Raw genomic sequence first — 19,270 nt, forward strand, 5'->3', positions numbered from 1 at the left:
GGTATAATACATCTAGTACATCTTTGTTTAAACCTCAGAACACAAAAAGGGAACAAACCATTGTATACAGATTTAAAAGTGCGCAAAGCAACGAACAGTCACCCTCTGAAACAGCTGAGGTTATCACAACCATTGTTTCTGTAAATACACAGGAACAGTCACCCACCTCAAAAAGATTAGTATATTCAAGGGACCAGTGTATCTACTCTGGTCAAAAGAATCCATGCTTCGTACTGATGTCCACAATTCTTTTTTATTCCTCTCACAATCATGGAGCACCGTGAAAACTAGAAACGAGTAAAATAATATCAATAGCACATATGACATCCATCTCAGCCACTTATTTCTTTTCACAAGATGCACAAGTGCTTAACAAATAACAGCATAATGTTTTTACCGTGTACGCCTTGTAAAAACAGTAGTAGAAAAGTTGTAGGTTCGTGCTCTTGTGGGGGAGACGTATGTTATCCACCACCTCGATAGCTAGCCGAGAGTTCGAGGGTCACTAGAGCCGCCGAGAACGCATGAACTACTTACGGTAGGACGTTTTGCCAAAGTAAGACGTTTTGTCAGAACACCGAGTCCTCAGGAGGATGCAGCCCATGAATTTGGACACGATCTCAGATGCACTTCTGGTGTTGTCATGGCAACCCACACAAACATTTCAGCGTCAGCTACAATGAGGCGGAGCCCTTACTGGGACACTGAGCTCAGGTAGAGTGAAAGACAACATTTTTCCGCATCCAAAACAGCAGCGCTGTTCCTGTGACCTCTAGTAAAGCCTCTACTTGGGAAAAGGGAGTCTTTCATCAAAGCATCCTGCAGAAGTTGAATAAAAATATGCAAATGTTTAAATGATGCAACTTAATGAAGGCTGACAGCAGTTGTACTATTTTACATTGCAGCGAACAGGGGTGACCATTATTTTCAACGTTTTTACAGCATTTTTCACATTGAAAGTGAAATAATATAAATAATGTCTCAATTAAATTGCGTTAATATTTAAAAATACAAAAACTACAGCTTTGTTCACAAGCCAATAAAAATGTACTTGGGCCAGTGATAAATGAAAATAACACTTATTCAGCACCTGGTTGTTGCGGCTGCATCAGGACACCAGATGTTCAGCCTCCATCCTGTAGGCAGACTTATCCCCGTCTGAGAGGAGTCCAATAATGGTGGTGTCATCTGCAAGCTTAATTAATTTGACAGACTGGTGGTTGGAGGTGCGGCAGTTGGTGTACAGGGAGAAGGGCATAGAAGAAAGAACACAGCCCTGAGGGGAGCTCGTGCTGATGGTCCGGGAGTCCAAGACATTCTTCCCCAGCCTCACTGGTTGCTTCCTGTCCGTCAGGAAGTCAGTGATCCACCGGCAGATGGGATCAGGCACATTCATCTGGGAAAGCAATCCTTGAAGAAGATCTGAAAGGATGGTGTTGAAGGTAGAGCTGAAGTCCACAAACAGGATCCTAGCATAGATTCTGCAGGACAAAGTGTAGGGCCATGTTGATGGCATCGTCTACAGACCTGTTGGCTCTGTATGCAAACTGCAGGGGGTCCAGGAGGGGGGCCGTGAGGGTCTTAAGATAGGAGAGAACCAGGTGCTCAAAAGACTTCCTGACCAGATGTCAGAGCCACAGGTCTGTAGTCTTTTCGTCCAGTGATCTTTGGCTTCTTGAAAGCTATATATGATATAAAAATTATATAAAAACTGTTAATCAGCAAAAGAAATGATATCATAGTTCTTATAAAGAAAGCCTCTATCAATCAAACACCAGCAGTGTAGCAATGTTGTTCACTTACACTGTATATAAAACACTGATTTTGGCTACATCCAGTTTTTACTGTATTATAAACATTTTTTACCATGAAGAGTAAAGTGTTTGGCATTTTTGTCATTGTTATTGAGCTCAGAGATCAGGCCCAGCCCAGTATCTACCTGGTTATGAGCAAGGAGCTGGAGGTGATAACTCAACAATAACCAGGCCATGCATGCATGGATGGATGCATGGATGGATCAGTTTGTAGGCTGTGTGTGGTCAGCAGCAGGCTGCTGGGTGTGGACCAAGAGGGAAAGCCCAGCATGTGAAACCCATCAGCAGAAGGCCAGAACAAAGGTGCACAGACAAACGCAGCCCAGACACTCAGGCAGGACGAGTAAAATAAATGGCAGCAAACACAGTATGATGTGGTAAAATGTGCTTTCTTTCACAAACAGATAGCACAAACAAGAATCACAAGAATCTCCTTTGTGGTTCTTGTTTTTCTTTTGAGTATATTAATAAAAAGTTGAAATAAAGTGGCAATAAAATTCATGCACTGAAGACCACACGAAACCCTAATTCACCCTACTACCTGTTGCCTTCACATTCCATTTGCATCCCTTGTCCACAGAATCAAAAATGACCCTTCTTCACTAAAGATCGAACATAAAGCAATTGCATTTTAAATGGAAGCCCATTTTGCATTAAGAAACACTATCAGCAATCAGAAATTGTGTATATCAGAGTTCTCTGTTTTTACTGTCCTGAAAACTGCATTAATTCAGTGGATGCGGTTAGGTTCAAAACAACGTAATATAAGAGGGCAACCAATTCAATCTAAGAGGGATCCAATTTTTATCCATTCATGTACCAGCTACTGGCTTTTTGCTGTTATGTTCTCATATCGCGTGAGAGTTTATTTGCCAGGTGTCAGAAGTCTAATAATGAATAAAGTTCAGGATATGCTTAAAAACTCACCTCAGTATAGCCGTCATCAGAAGGAAGTGCGCTTCACTGACTCATCAACTTGTCTCAGGCTTTCCACAAAGTTTCACAGTTGACCTTAAAGTAAGATGCTGCAAGCTTACCTTGCAGTGTATTACTTTTTAAGGTCTAAAGACCTTAAAGTGCGCTATAGATTGAAGTGATTTGAACTGACAACAGGGCTAATTCAGCACTTCAAGTTAACATCAATAAAAGTTTTTAAATTTATTCTGATTTCCGTTTGTTTTCATTGCCTGTGCTATCTGTTATTTAGTTCAAATTGTGGGTAGATAATGCTGTGCTGTCATGTGACCTGTTCTCTCATGTGTGCCTTTCTCTTGTTTTGTATGTATTTCTCGTTTGTTATTTATTCCTATTTTATTCCTGCAATTGGTATGGAATTCATTTTTTTTTTAAATTGATCAGTGTTTTGAAATTAGATGTGATGAACATGTGACCTTAATTTACAAAATCAACATCATGTTGGATTCAATGAGACATGAAACTAGTGCATGAAACAGGTCTCAGTAAATGTTCTCATAGACTGCAATACACTGCCCCCTGCTGGTCATTATAAAGTCTGCAGATGTCATTTGACATGAATGTCATATTTGTGAAACAAAATAAAGGACTCTGTAAAATAAATGAAAATCAAATATTTATATACAGAATATTTATGTACAAATGCTGAAAAAGACATTTGAACAAGATGCACACCCAGTAAAATTAAAAAAAAAAAAGAAAAGTCAGTTTTATCATGTGACTATCATGCTGTCATTTCCGCACAATGCACTTTACACCAGATCAAAATAAAACACTGTGAGGTCGTTCTAACCGGAAGCCCAGAGAGCTTCGACAATGCAGCACAATGCCCTGAAGCATCAGCATCAAAATATACTTCAAGTACCAAAAAGTACTCATTGTGCAGAATGCCCTATTTTTGAATAGCTGGACATTTAATTACTTTATCACCAGCTGTGACTACAGGTGATAATCAACCATGTTTCATAGGGATGTGACTACATTTAGAAATGTCACGCATTTTTAGGTATAAAGCAAAAGATGCAATGAAATAAATAAGCTATCACATATTAATCCAAATGAATTCACTGAAATACATCTGCACATTTCTGCAGCCTGACTTATTACACACGTGAACACAGTACACATTTGTTTACTGCAAGCTTGTTTCAGAGATGTGATGCAGTTAAATCTGTATGCGTCTGTTTCCTTGTAGTGTTAGTAGAGATGGTGAACCTGACACAATCCTGTGTTTAGTGTGAAGGAAACCAGTTAACAGCCGGTTTAGTGAAATTCTCTTGAACTCATGGAAAACTCATCGTCGTCTCGAAGTGAGCAGCTGAAGCGTCCCGTGTGATCAGAGGTCCTCGTCGTCCTCGCTCACCATGACTTCGAGCTCTTTGTCTTTCCGTACGACGCTCTCGGTGATGAACTCCTTGTGCTGCTCCTCCAGCTCACGCAGCTCCGCCTGCAGGCGCTCCAGGTGGAGCACTCGCCGGTTCCTCAGCAGCCGGCTGGGGAATGGGTTCATGTCGTTGAAGGCGATGCTGGTCAGCTTCCTGCATGGACACACGCAGGTGGAAAGGACTCGATCACCAACACAGAGGAACTGGAAACTGATCAGCTTGAGTGTTTCTGTTTTATGCTGCTTGATACTTCAGGTACTGCAGTTTGAGCAGGAAATACTGGACTGACTGGACCACATGTATCCGAGAGCTGCAGATACTTAAAAATCTTTAAATCGTTGTTACTGTGATCAGAGAAATTTAAACTTCTCACAAAATTTCAGTAAAAAGGGTTTGAAGCTCAAAGATTCAACAGCTACATCCACTACACTTCTGAGAGTGTAACAGCTCGTAGATTAAGGCGGGTGGAGGCGAGTGCGTACCTGGCATTGGAGACGGTCTTTGTGAAGAAGCGTAGGTACTGGTAGATCTCCACGCTGTCGTGAATCTTCAGGATGTCGTCCTCTTTGTATTTGAACAGAGCCAGAGTGTATCTGAAGATCACCTGCAGCACAGACACGCATTTCATAACAGGACACTCACGCCACACAATTAATTGGAAACTTTGAGGAGGTGAGTCATAAAATTACTCTTTCAGTTGTGGTGCAGTTGGGCCCTTTACTCATTACAGCTCTGATCGATTTCCAATAAGCCACTTGGTTCCTCAGTTGCCAGATAATATTAACTTACTTGGTAGTTGAGCTTTAAGTTTAAATTAAACTTTTGGGTTAGATCTACGTGGCTGAAGCTGTTGTCAGCATTTATCCCTGTGTGGTATATATTTCTGTGTCTGAACTGTGATTTTATTTCCTGAGACAAACGATGTAAAAGCTGTGCTGCATTTGTCACATTGCAGAAACAAGCCCAAAGCCATTGTCCCGCTCATCGTCTGGATTTACGCTGCTTGTGGTAGACTGTGAGGTCGTTACTAGAATGATCTGCTTTCCCACTCCTATTTCATGTCACATGACAGTTCCCCATGCTTAGTAAACAATGTCTTATTACTCCTAAAATGTAAATAAAGACATCTAAAGGTGAAAACAAAATCATTTTTGTTTCCATGGACACTACTGTGGTGCATTCAAGTGTTGTCTGCATTTCTGTCATGGTGTGTTCGGGTGTATGGTACCTTGGTACCCTCATACAGGAAGGCGTCCCACAGAGGCATCAGGATGTCGCTGGGCAGACTCTCCACAAAAACCACCAGGAACCAGTTGAAGGTGACCAGAGAGACGTCAATGTTGTGATCCTCAAAGTGAGATGCCAGGCGAGGAAGCTTCTCCGCCATGAAGTCCTTCAGCACGCGCTGGTCCGCCTGAGCACAAAGACTCACAGAGATCAGCCTCACTGATCACTAAAACAGATCACAGCAGGCAAGCAGGTGAGTGTGTCTGCTGACCTGAGAGGCCACCAGATTCTTGGTGTAGTAGTCCTGAGGCATGATGGCTTCCACCACTGCCACCAGACACCAGAAGGCGTCTTCGTCACTTTGGAGGACCAGCAGAGCGAGGGCCGCTAACCTGTGGACATTCATGGAAGGTGAGGTTCTGCCTGGAAGGCGGGTCCACATAAGAACTCAGATATAAAATTTATACTTTTGTTCTGACCTGTTGAGTACCTGGCAGTAGCCAATGGCAGGGTTATGCCCGGAGAAGGCCAGAAGGATGCGGCGGAGCTGCTGGAGGGCGGGGCTGGAGGGCGGGGCTGGACGGCGAGGAGAAGTGCTGATTGGTCGTCAGGGTTCGGTGAAGGTCCAGCTGGACCTGCCTGGCGGCAGGATTAGGAGCTGTCCGACTCTTCTCACACAGCTGGAAACAGAACAGGATTACTGAGTGCTCGCCAGCATTCCCAACAGGAAGAAGGAGGAGCCACCTGTGCTCAGGTGCGGATAAAGCACTCTCTCTCTCTACAGCTGTACCTGCTGATAGCGTTGCGTGTGGCACTCTTGGCTTGTCAAAGTTCTGGCTCGGACCAAACAGCGCCACACTCTCTGCCGATACTCCCGAGGGACGCCTTCACGCACCAGAATTTTGAGCTCAGGTGAGATGATGAAGTCATCGTCGGACCTGCCTGCAAGGTACTGAACCCAGCGGCTCAGCAGGGGGTGCTCCAGACCCTCCTACAGAGACAATGATGTATGATATAAAAAGAGGATAACCATTATCTGTTAAGCATTATGTTACAATTTAACATAATGTAAAATTGTAACATTGTAAACATAATGTTACAATTTTACATTATGTTACAGTTTAACATCATATAAAATTGTTAACATTATGTTTACAATGTTACAATTTACAAATTGTAAGATTGTAAACATAATGTTACAATTTTACATTATGTTACAGTTTAACATCATATAAAATTGTAACATTATGTTTACAATGTTACAATTTACAAATTGTAACATTGTAAACATGATGTTACAATTTTACATGATGTTAAATTGTAGCTGTTAAGGGTGGTGAGTTAGCGAACCTAGACGCGGACCTCTCGTTTAAGTTGAACAGTGTCTTTATTTACAGTGAAGCCAAAATCAATCCACAGTTATCCACAGTGCAAGTCCCTTCAGTGCTCCTCTCCCCGTCTCCCCTCGTGTGTCCACAAAACTCCCTAGAATCAGTGAAGTGTCCCCTTCCGTCTCTCCGTCTCGATCGCGTCCAGGCTTATTAGGCAGCTCAGAGTGGCAGCACTTACGGGTCGGAGGTAACAATCGCAGCGGAGAAAAAGCGGAGCGAGAGAGGAGAACAAAAAAACACACACACACAGGTCGACCGGTCGGGGCACCGTCCGACTCTGACAGTAACATAATGTAAAATTGTATTATGTTTACAATGTTACAATCCCTACCCTCACCTATGGCCACGAGCTGTGGGTAGTGACCGAAAGAACGAGATCGCGTATACAAGCGGCAGAAATGAGCTTCCTCCGAAGGGTGGCTGGCCTCTCCCTTAGAGATAGGGTGAGAAGTTCGGCCGTCCGGGAGGGGCTCAGAGTAGAGCAGCTGCTGCTCCACATCGAAAGGAGCCAGCTGAGGTGGTTCGGGCATCTGACAAGGATGCCCCCTGGGCGCCTCCTGGGTGAGGTGTTCCAGGCATGTCCCACCGGGAGCAGGCCCCGGGGCAGACCCAGGACACGCTGGAGAGATTATATCTCTCGGCTGGCCTGGGAACGCCTTGGGACGCTTGAGCGGTCAGCAAAAGTCGACTTCCCCCATCACCCACTCATTCACAAAATTTCCCTCGGGCCGTGAACAGGTGATATAGCAATCACTATTACTGACACCACGTGACCCAAAGCTACGCCTATCCACAACATTCCGGCCCCTAATTATTACATTTTTACAGTAATAATTACACATCCAACACCATAACTCACAACACACACTTCATCATATCACAGACACCCAGTGAGACAACATAACATACTCAAAAGTCCACCAAAGTTATTTTCTCATGTCTTCTCTTCTTTTCTTCTGTCTGCACATGGTCAGTCAGTCATAGGCCAGAGGTTACCAGCACTTAGCCTAAATATAGTCAGTCTGATGTACATCTCATAACATTAAAGTCAATTCAAAGTTAGTTATGTCACACTGTGTCAAAAATGTCATAGTCATGGGTCAGAGGCCTCCTGAAGAAGGCATATCTTTGTGATGGGTCTGCACACATGGCTGGTTGGGGTCTTAATCCAGACCTGACGCACAAGCCCCCTTTCATCTGGTGCAGCTCCGGTGACTCTCCCAATGAGCCAAGAACCACGAGGTGCAGAATCATCCACTATAAGGACCACATCTCCAGGAACAAAGTTACGTTTAATCCTTCCCCATTTCTGGCGCTCTAATTCTGTGACTGGGACTCTCTTTGCATATCCTCTAGATATAAGATCTGTCATGAAGGCAGTGTAGTCTTTATGAAAGTCTTTATCTCTGATGAACCTTTTCTTCAAACCTAAGGCTCGTTGCTCAATTGCACAGTTGTCAGGCATTCTTATGTCTCGGTCTTTTAGTGGCAGGGCAATGCTGTAGTGCCAATCCCCCAAAGTCACCATCTTGCTGGCCAATTCCAGGAACTTCAAGTCTTCCTTTGACAGCCCCATCTGTTCATCATTGCTGCTCTCAGGAAAATCCATCTTGAACTGCTGTTTCCATAGCTTGTCCAGTGTGACAGCAGAAACTCTGTTGGCGGTAACTGTTGCCAAACATCCTGGCCTTCCACAGCATTCTCGATTAAGTGGCCCATTCACAGTCCAGCCGAGCACAGTCCTAATGGCAAAGGGTCCATCACCTACACTCCGGATGACCTCCAAAGGTTCTAGAGCTCTGGGCATATTCATGCCAATCAAAAGCTCAACATTGGCCTTAATTTCTGGCAAATGAACATGCTTCAAATGTGGCCAGTCAACCAGGTCCTGTTGATTTGAGATGTTACCAATATCTACAGGCATTTTATGCTGAGTGAAGAGGTTAGGCATATCACAGTACATGTCACTGTCCAATCCAGCAACTTCAAGTTCAGGTACAATGAAACTGTCCACCACTTTCTCCTGTCCCATGGTGCGCAGGAGAATCTTTGTCCTCCTCCCAGCAATATTCAGCTTGTCCATAAGACCCGCTGTACAAAAGGATGCTGAACTCCCTTGGTCCAGAAAGGCATACGTTTCCACTATTCTTTGACCTCTCTTTGATTTTACTTTAACTGGCACAATGGCAAGCTTACAGTCCTGTTCACCGGCCCCAGTAAGACCACTAGTCTGGATCGTAACAGGAATGTTATCTGCCTCATTATTAGGTTTGATTTCATGTACAGTGTAGTGTAAGCATTAAAAGATCATAAAAGGAAACACTAACATTTATGTGAAACTAATTGTAATAAAAAAAATGAACAGGTGCTTTATAGATTTAAAAGAAAGAATCTGAAAACAACACTTTTTTGGTCTGAGTGATCAAAGTAGAAAACAGAACTGATGTTCAAGAACAAACCATAGCTGCACTAATATTACACATCTCCATTGTTGTGGTGAACAGACATGTTGCTTTTAAAACCACATGCAGTGTGTGACCGTGACTGTTCACTGAGACCATGAACGCCACTTCGCTGAAGCCTTCGCCTTCTTCTTCTTCTTCTAAATTGGAAGCAGAAGGAGCACGAGCTGCTTTGATCTACTGAAAGGAAAAAGCAGAATATCTGAGTTGAAACCAGTCAGCTGAAACCAGTAAGACAGGAACAAATTCAATGCAGTGTCTCAGGTGGCTTAGCCTGTTACAACTGTTGATACAAGCTAAATACAGTTAACACACAGTGTCAGGGAGCTCCAGTGTGGGAACTAGTGGCTTTAGGTTTGTAGTCATTTAACTTTCATCCCTTCATTCATTTAATTCAGGAGGAAGAAATGTCAGGTGGGTGCAGGCTGGTTACATGCATTTGGTCCCATGCTGTCTTTAACTTGGTTCACTTTATGGCTGGGCTGTATGTGGGCTTATATCATGTTACTTGGGCAGGAGTTCCTGTCCCCTGTTAGACTTAGAAAGTTTCTCCATAAGTAGAGCTTCTAACTCTTCTAGCACATCTGTGGCTGACAGTTTTTTGGTGGCTCTTTTTACCCCACACTGGTTGTGAGTGTGTAAATAGCCCCACTAGTTATTTTGGGTTGCAGTTAACTTGGGAGGAAGAGGTAGGTCTGCCATGACTAGATGAATAACAATTATCTGGGATACATAAATTTCATAATGCATGCATGTATCTCTATAAACCTGCCTGAGGGCTGCCATTTTTTACATTCAGTTATTTCTTTGTTGAATCTAAATAATGAATGTGTTACAGTTAAACTGACACTGATCAGTGTAAATGGCTCATTGGGACACAGAAACCTTTAAATTAAACCCTATCACCTGATATCGAGTGTCAAACAATATCAAAGCTGTAAAAGCTGTTTACAGTCAGAATTTATAAAACTATGATTGTAAATAAATTCAAACAAGTGAGCTTTTCTCTTTGTGCTGAATATCAACACTGTGATTTCTTAGACTGTAAGCTTTACTTTAGCACAACCAGTTGTAGAAGCTGCCACTCCAAATGTCTTTTGATAACAAGAAAAAAATACCTTTTCAGTCCACGGCCTGAAGTTCTTCTCCGACATCTTCTGCCATCGGCTTTGTCTGCTGGTTTGAAGACAATAAACCACAAAAAGATGATTTAGTCACTTTGTCTGCGTCATGCAGCTCGAATGTGTCGTGTAACGATGTTGAATAGCTGTCGTTATCCCTCTGCTGTGTCAGTAGGATTGTACTGTACAGCATCTCATTGATATGTGAGGAATGCTAATGTAACACGATAACAGACTTACATCATTAAAACATAAAGGGCAGGAGATATTTAGATATTTTTATATTTATATTACATTTTATAGCTGACGGATATTACTAAATAGATAGAATTTACTAAATAGCTGGATGAACATGAAAAATATGACTATAATAACAAATGACCATGAGAGCCAGTAGAATTAATTCAACTGGACACTCAAAAGACGTCCTTAAATGCTCTTTAAGTGGCGGAACAGATGAACAAACAGTTAATCGCTTACTTGAGATGAAATCTGCTCAGCTACTTTGAAAACAGCTTCTAACTGGTTCATCCTTTAACAGGATGACTGCTCAGGGGTAAGGCCATCATGCAGTCCAGCAACCTTTATGGTTCTGCTTTGATTCACCAGGAACTATTAGGGAAACCTTCCAGCGCCTCCTGTGAAAGACACAGGCATAAACACACAAACATTTATTAACATGTTCCACAGTGTTCCAGTTTGATTTTCTCATCCTGTGGACAACAACGTACATGGATGCAGGTTTATTGTTAACTTTTGTAAGGTTTATTTAGTGAACATATCCAGCTGCAGCTCCACTGTGATCCTGAACTGGATAAGCACTTAAGAAAATGTGTCAATAAATGGACATACATCAACTTACTATATTTATCCAAACAGACGGGACCAATAATGCTTCACTGAGTTAGAGACTTTAATGTCTCTTCTATGTAAGAATGTCTCGTGCTGATATACCTGCAAACTTGACAACAAAGGTTTTTCAGACTGCATGTAGCTCTATGTCAGCTCACACATTTACATTTATGTCACACTTATTTCTGCTTTCCCATTTTATAATTATTACTTACATTTTGATTAGATACCTTGAGTTTGTAAATGATCAGATTACATAATTGGAATAAAATGTATCCAATTCAAGGTTGCGGGAGGATGAAGCCTATCCCAGCTGATACAGGACAAAGACAGGCTGCCAGTTTATCGCAGGGCTAACACAATATGTGTAACAGAAAATCCACTTAAATGTTTGATATTTCTTATAATAATCATAATTATGACTATTATTTAAAGGTTTCTTTATAAATACATTTTGATTTTTTATAACCTCTAAAATATAAACCTGAGCTGTTTCAGATTCTGACCTCTGACCTCACTGCAGCTCCCTCTTGGAAGTATGTCTGCTTCTTGTCCCCAGTGTTGACCACCTGCCCTTGATATCACGTACTGTACCTGAGGAACAAAAAAGGACAAACACTTGCCTTCATTTAAGAAGTACATTCATACAGAGGTAATCTATGGAAACACACTAGTTCAACCTTTGGGAGAAATCAGTTCCTGTGAAACATTTCTGTAAATTAACATCATATGGAGAATGAATGAAATGAGTTCTTCCGGTGACTCAGCAGTCAAACACTGACAAATGAAATCTAGTTAAACTATTAAGCATATTTGCTCTTCTGAAATCTGTGTTAAACAACAACAAACATAAATTAGTAACAAAAATACAGCTGAGTAGATATTACAAACCACCAGCAGCCATAATGCTAAATTTTAATCTTCAAATGTTTCTGAGCCGTCTTCAACCTGCTTTTAACACATTAAAGTCCCACAGTCAATGCAGCCTGACTCAATCCTAGATGTTCAGCACACAGAGGTACCGTTTGAAGTTTAGTGTTAACCTGAGTCACTGATCATTTGCAGTATTACAGAGTCTGGCAGTCTTTGCATGATGTCCACGTCACTATAAGTTTCTAGCTGACTCTCAGGTGTGCCAGCAGGAAAGAGTAATAATAACCTGCATCCTGAGGTTTGTCATGCAGGATTAAATTTACAGTGGCTTTGTTCACACAGCTAGGATTGTATTTTACACTGACCCTGGGTCAGTATAAGTATCATACAGTTTAAACGAAGCACTGAAACTTGCACATATTTATTACAGATGCACTGAAGCTAATCGAGATATTTGCTGTCAACCTGTGGCTGCGATTAATCACTTTACTGAAAACTTTATTAACTAGTAACTTCATCAGTCATGACAGAAGCTAATATTTCTGTGCTAACATCGTTTAACCAGTAACAGCTTTCCTCCAATATAAGCTAACGTTTACACCGTAACTTTAAGCTAGCACCATAAAGACGGTAAAACACGTAATAATATCTACAAATGCATCTTAAAGCTCTTATATTAGCACTCGGTGTATTACTAACATAACCACATTAACATTACTGACACTCGCTGACTTTTAATAGTCATTCTATAAATGCTGTCCGTTTAAATGGTCCTGTACCTGTACACACTGCATATCCACCGGATTCCAGCCAGAGTGGATTCTGGAGTCTTCCACGCTCCTGTTAGTGATCCTCCATCTGGATGGATGAGAACAACCTTCTGAACAATCTAGCAGGTCTCCTTGGGGGGCACGTCTCCCCACCCCCCAAGCGAGGGCCGTGGCACTGAAACTGCCGGCTGAGAGAAGGCTTGAAAAAAAAGGACATTTATCATTTCTTCTTCGGCCACCTTTTTTTCTCATCCTTTTTCCAAAGTACACATTAAGCTTCTTCTGCAGCATTATCACACACTAATTACACATGGAAACCTACCTACTTCTTTCTTCATTACAAACAATTACACTTTCTGTAAAGTGCTTTCAATAAAACAGAAAAGAAAAGTGTGTTTTGTTTTGTTTTTTTTATTCAAGATCTCACATGTACTTAGCAAAGGTGAGTACACAGCGTGTTGGGTCTGGGCCTCTTTGCTTAGGCTGCTGCCCCCGCGACCCGGCCTCGGATAAAGCAGATGAAGATGCATGGATAGATGGACTGATGTTCCAATTGTAACATTATGTTTACAATGTTACAATTTCACATTATGTTAAATTGCAACATAATGTAAAATTGTAACGTTAAGTTTACAATGTTACGATTTTACATCATGTTACAATTTAATATAATGTAAAATCATAACATTAAGTTTACAATGTTACAATTGTAAATATAATTTACCCAATTAATTCTGTCATAACAGAAGTATGACTTCTCTGTGTTATTAATCCGTATTAATATTGTAGGGATATTAATATCCCTACAATATTAAGCATCAGACTTTATCAAATTTTCTAAAAACTTTTTTTGTTGGATAGTGTAGCGCAGCTGGATAGTGTAGTGGTAATACTACACATCTTTGGAGTCGCACGTTCGATTCCCACCAAGTATCCAGTAAGGGTCCTGGCTAGACCCCTCATGCTAACCAAAAATCCCTGGAATGGTGCGGCTACGTCTGCAGTCTCTCCGCTTGAATTTAGAGCTTGCTTGTTTGTTAAATGTATTATTTACTGTTTTTAGTTTACTCCATGACGGGGCTGGATATCGGGCGTCCTGCACCACCCATCCAGTCTGGAGCATAGCGAAACCATTTCTGCACTGTTTGAACGAAGGTGAACTCAGAAACTGCCCCCACCTGCTGAGTCAGGCCATCTAAGACAACAAAAAACCCCCAAAAACAAACAAACAAAAAAACAGTAAAAAAGAGGGGTTCAATTAGAGTTCAAATATGAATAACCTCTCGCCAAAAGTCTTTAACAGCTAGAAAGCTGGCAAACTACTAAGCTGATCAACATGAAAGGCACAAGGTGGAAATCAGCAAACTGCTGCCTCACTTTGTTCACCTGTGCTCTATATTTCATGGTCCGGTTGGCTGCAGGACCAAACATTTGGCCTTACACCTTATTTCTTTATGTTTTGCTTCCAAGGTGCCAGACTTGTAGGTAACTTTTTACACTGACATGACCTCAGCAATAGTTTCCAGTCTTTCAACTTCCTTGGGCTTTGGCTGCTTTTTTACTCATTTTCAGTCCAGTCCTTCTACCTGACCATTTTCAGAGAACTCTAAGGAGCTTGGGGGAAAAAAGCAACCGGACTTCTTTAACTTTTTTGAAGACGTTTCGCTTCTCATCCCAGAAGCTTTTTCAGTTCACTGAAGCCTCATAAGAAAGTGACACAATGACATTTAGATAATAAAACTCGCCAAAAATGCACCTTAAGAACACTGTCTCTTTAAATACCCTCTTTTGCTTGGTCTGCTCCTTATTTTTTCTCATTTTTTCTTACTTTGGAGGACCAGCAGAGCGAGGGCCGCTAACCTGTGGACATTGATGGAAGGTGACGTTGTGTCTGGAAGGCGGGTCCACATAAGAACTCAGATATAATATTTATATTTTTGTTCTAACCTGTTGAGTCCCTGGCAGCAGCCAATGGCAAGGTTGTGCCAGCCAGCAGGATGCTGCTGAAGGGCGGGGCTGGAGTCTGAAAGTAAGAGCTCGTTTAGACTCTATTCTGTGAACAGGCTTGCTCCCACGAATATGTGAATTCATCTGTAAAAGAGTTTAACTCTAATGCACCTGTTCCTCCTGCTCCCTGCTGCAGGGCGGCCTGTTGGACTAAGAATGCCAGTGCGGAGCTAAGAAGATCAAAGAGGAGCTGTTGTTCTTGAACCTGCCAAAGTGAGTAACCTCAAATCGGTCCCCAAAGGCCTCAAACCACCACAGTTCAGTCGGTGTCAGTTTTGTTCATGTCATGTCCTCCTTGCGTCTTCCTTTGAGCCTCTCCTCTTTGTCTCATCTCTTTCAGTGTGCTGATCCTCCATCTGAAGTGGTTTACGTTCACTCCATCGTTCACCGTGGAGAAGAAGAACAGCCCCATTGTTCTGACACAGCAGCTGGTGATCAGCCAGGACACAGCCTTTACTGAAGAGGTAAGGGAAAAGGCACACCATTCATTTCAAGTATGGATGGAGCCCATTTCTAAGCTAACGGGTGGTGCCGCTGCCCTCTCCCAGTAAACTGCTCGCTATTTGTTGGTCAGCGTGATCAGTCGTTTGGGCTCCTCAGCTTACAGCGGTGAGTGGGTGCTTTCAGACACATGTGCTGAATGCAGGTCAGCTTTGAAAGTTTATGAGACGTTAATAAGTGCGCCTTCTCCTCTCAGGACATTACGTCTGTGACGGCGTTCACCAGATGAGCGGAAGAGACGACGTCACAGACAGCCGGCTCACGTACGATGACGAGTTGGTCTGCCAGACCACGTGTGAGTCTGTGTGTGAGCAGCGGCAGAGAACAGCTTACCTGCTATTCTATAAAAGACAGGTGACGTCTCCCAGCAAACAGTCAGCATGTCTGTGCAAATATTCAGTGTAACTTGTAGAAAAACCCTCACACTCAGTTTATTTGTGTTTTTCTTTTTCTATTTCTTACTTTCTTTGCCGCACTAGAAAGGCAGCAGAGTCGGGACTCAGATCTGCAGCAACACCTTCATTGTTATTGTTATTATTGTTGTTAGTACTGTTGTTGTTATGATTGATATTGTTACTGTTATGATCAGTTTTATTATTATTATCATTATTAATTTTTTAATACATTTGTTTATCTTTATTATTATTAGTAGTAATGTTGTTGTTTATGTTGTTATTGTTATTATTATTACTGGTATTTTTGACATTATTATTATTATTATTTTGTTGTTATTGTCATTATTAGTAGAAGTAGTATTAGTTATATCATTTTTATATCAGCCTGGAGTGAACAACATGAAAGCATGGATCCATCCTCCCTCACATTCACAATTCAGGCTGCTGGTGTAATCGTGCGGGGGATATTTTCCTGGTACACTTTGGGACCTTTAAATGCTACAGTCTGAGTATTGTTATGACCACAGTGTACCCTCTTCTGATGGCTGAAAGTAAAAGGGGGTCCAGTACCGGTTCCGGTACCAGGCCTACTGACAATTTAACATAATGTAAAATGGTAACATCATAAACATAATGTTACCATTTAACATAATGTAAATGGTAACATTGTAAACAGAATGTTACCATTTAACATAATGTAAAATGGTAACATTGTAAACAGAATATTACCATTTAACATAATGTAAAATGGTAACATTGTAAACAGAATGTTACCATTTAACACAATGTGAAATGGTAACATTGTAAACAGAATGTTACCATTTAACACAATGTAAAATGGTAACATTGTAAAAAGAATGTTACCATTTAACACAATGTAAAATGGTAACATTGTAAACAGAATGTTACCATTTAACACAATGTAAAATGGTAACATTGTAAACAGAATGTTACCATTTAACACAATGTGAAATGGTAACATTGTAAACAGAATGTTACCATTTAACATAATGTGAAATGGTAACATTGTAAACAGAATGTTACCATTTAACATAATGTGAAATGGTAACATTGTAAACAGAATGTTACCATTTAACACAATGTGAAATGGTAACATTGTAAACAGAATGTTGCCATTTAACATTATGTTAAATATAACTAACGGATTTACTTTACCAAATGGACCATCCCGGCCTTGCCGTATTGGTCTATTTGATTCACCTTTGTTTTTATTGTTTATTTTATTTTCACTTGCTACACATAGGACAGACATGACTGGGGGAAAGAAAGGGGAGAAAGAAAGAGGGAAAGAAAAACAGCAGGGAAGAGGAATGGTGATAAAGGGCAAAAAACAAAAACCAACAAAACAAACAGACAAAAAATATATATATCAGTCACTTCAACTCAAAGAAGTCCAGACGCTTTTCTTTCCAAGCTCCTTTGACTGACTGTTAGGACAACTTATTTATTGCAAGCATGCAGTACAAGAATAACTCGATGTTTCTGACTTTGCATTACGAATTGTTTACCCACTGACAAACATTTCAAATGAAATTAAATTAAAAAACAATTTGTGGTAACCTGATTTTAATTCAAAAAGAATCATTAACAACACTTCTTGTAATGGTGTCAAAATCAGCCCAACTTTTATTTTCAAATGCAAAAAGTAAAAGAAAATGAGCCAACATACTGGACACATATAATTGTCAATATAATTGTTTATAAACAATTATACTGTCATCATTGTTACAGATATGGAAACTTTATTAACAATTTGTCCAAGTAAAAAAATGCCCTGCTAATTGTTGGGGTTTTCTCTCCTCTAGCCCTTTCCTTTAAGCTCTTCTTTACATCCCCCCACCCCCACCTTTTCTTTTTTCTTAATAATATAACAATAAAAACAATTGGCTGCATTTTAAATGTGTCAGATCAATGTCTTTATTCAAGAATACAAGAAATGGTAATAGCTGCATGTGTGTTTGTGTGTGTGCATAATATGCATACTTTACTTGTTGGATCCAAATCCCACAAGGAATCAAATAAAACAAGAAGACAAACAAAAACAAAACAAAAATATATTTCTCTCCCTTCCCAGGTCAGGTTCACAAAAGCATTGCAGCTCTTTATTCCTCTTGTACAGCTCCAGAGTCTGTCAGCCAAAAAGAAACTACTGAGGTTCCAACACCCAGTGTTTCTGTAAACACAGATGAAAATGAACAGTCATCCACATCTAAAAGATTTGTAGATTCGAGGGACCGGTATAATACATCTAGTACATCTTTGTTTAAACCTCAGAACACAAAAAGGGAACAAACCATTGTATACAGATTTAAAAGTGCGCAAAGCAACGAACAGTCACCCTCTGAAACAGCTGAGGTTATCACAACCATTGTTTCTGTAAATACACAGGAACAGTCACCCACCTCAAAAAGATTAGTATATTCAAGGGACCAGTGTATCTACTCTGGTCAAAAGAATCCATGCTTCGTACTGATGTCCACAATTCTTTTTTATTCCTCTCACAATCATGGAGCACCGTGAAAACTAGAAACGAGTAAAATAATATCAATAGCACATATGACATCCATCTCAGCCACTTATTTCTTTTCACAAGATGCACAAGTGCTTAACAAATAACAGCATAATGTTTTTACCGTGTACGCCTTGTAAAAACAGTAGTAGAAAAGTTGTAGGTTCGTGCTCTTGTGGGGGAGACGTATGTTATCCACCACCTCGATAGCTAGCCGAGAGTTCGAGGGTCACTAGAGCCGCCGAGAACGCATGAACTACTTACGGTAGGACGTTTTGCCAAAGTAAGACGTTTTGTCAGAACACCGAGTCCTCAGGAGGATGCAGCCCATGAATTTGGACACGATCTCAGATGCACTTCTGGTGTTGTCATGGCAACCCACACAAACATTTCAGCGTCAGCTACAATGAGGCGGAGCCCTTACTGGGACACTGAGCTCAGGTAGAGTGAAAGACAACATTTTTCCGCATCCAAAACAGCAGCGCTGTTCCTGTGACCTCTAGTAAAGCCTCTACTTGGGAAAAGGGAGTCTTTCATCAAAGCATCCTGCAGAAGTTGAATAAAAATATGCAAATGTTTAAATGATGCAACTTAATGAAGGCTGACAGCAGTTGTACTATTTTACATTGCAGCGAACAGGGGTGACCATTATTTTCAACGTTTTTACAGCATTTTTCACATTGAAAGTGAAATAATATAAATAATGTCTCAATTAAATTGCGTTAATATTTAAAAATACAAAAACTACAGCTTTGTTCACAAGCCAATAAAAATGTACTTGGGCCAGTGATAAATGAAAATAACACTTATTCAGCACCTGGTTGTTGCGGCTGCATCAGGACACCAGATGTTCAGCCTCCATCCTGTAGGCAGACTTATCCCCGTCTGAGAGGAGTCCAATAATGGTGGTGTCATCTGCAAGCTTAATTAATTTGACAGACTGGTGGTTGGAGGTGCGGCAGTTGGT

The 19,270-nt window shown here is 41.0% G+C and overlaps 1 protein-coding gene across 1 annotated transcript; it reads right to left on the reverse strand.

The window, feature by feature from the left end:
- Positions 1 to 4,125: 4,125 nt before the first annotated feature.
- On the reverse strand, positions 4,126 to 5,843 carry LOC146638230 (TBC1 domain family member 2A-like). Its single transcript, XM_085366936.1, has 4 exons — positions 5,673 to 5,843; positions 5,403 to 5,588; positions 4,657 to 4,778; positions 4,126 to 4,327 (listed from the first exon to the last, which is right to left on the reverse strand). The coding sequence occupies exons 1-4, from the start codon at positions 5,841 to 5,843 to the stop codon at positions 4,126 to 4,128; spliced, it is 681 nt and encodes a 226-aa protein (XP_085223062.1).
- Between the last annotated feature and the right edge of the window lie 13,427 nt (positions 5,844 to 19,270).

The sequence above is a fragment of the Diplotaxodon limnothrissa genome, linkage group LG2, assembly GCF_057381915.1.
Source record: "Diplotaxodon limnothrissa isolate DT_005_m linkage group LG2, D_limnothrissa_male_GT1.1, whole genome shotgun sequence".
NCBI classification, from domain to species: domain Eukaryota; kingdom Metazoa; phylum Chordata; class Actinopteri; order Cichliformes; family Cichlidae; genus Diplotaxodon; species Diplotaxodon limnothrissa.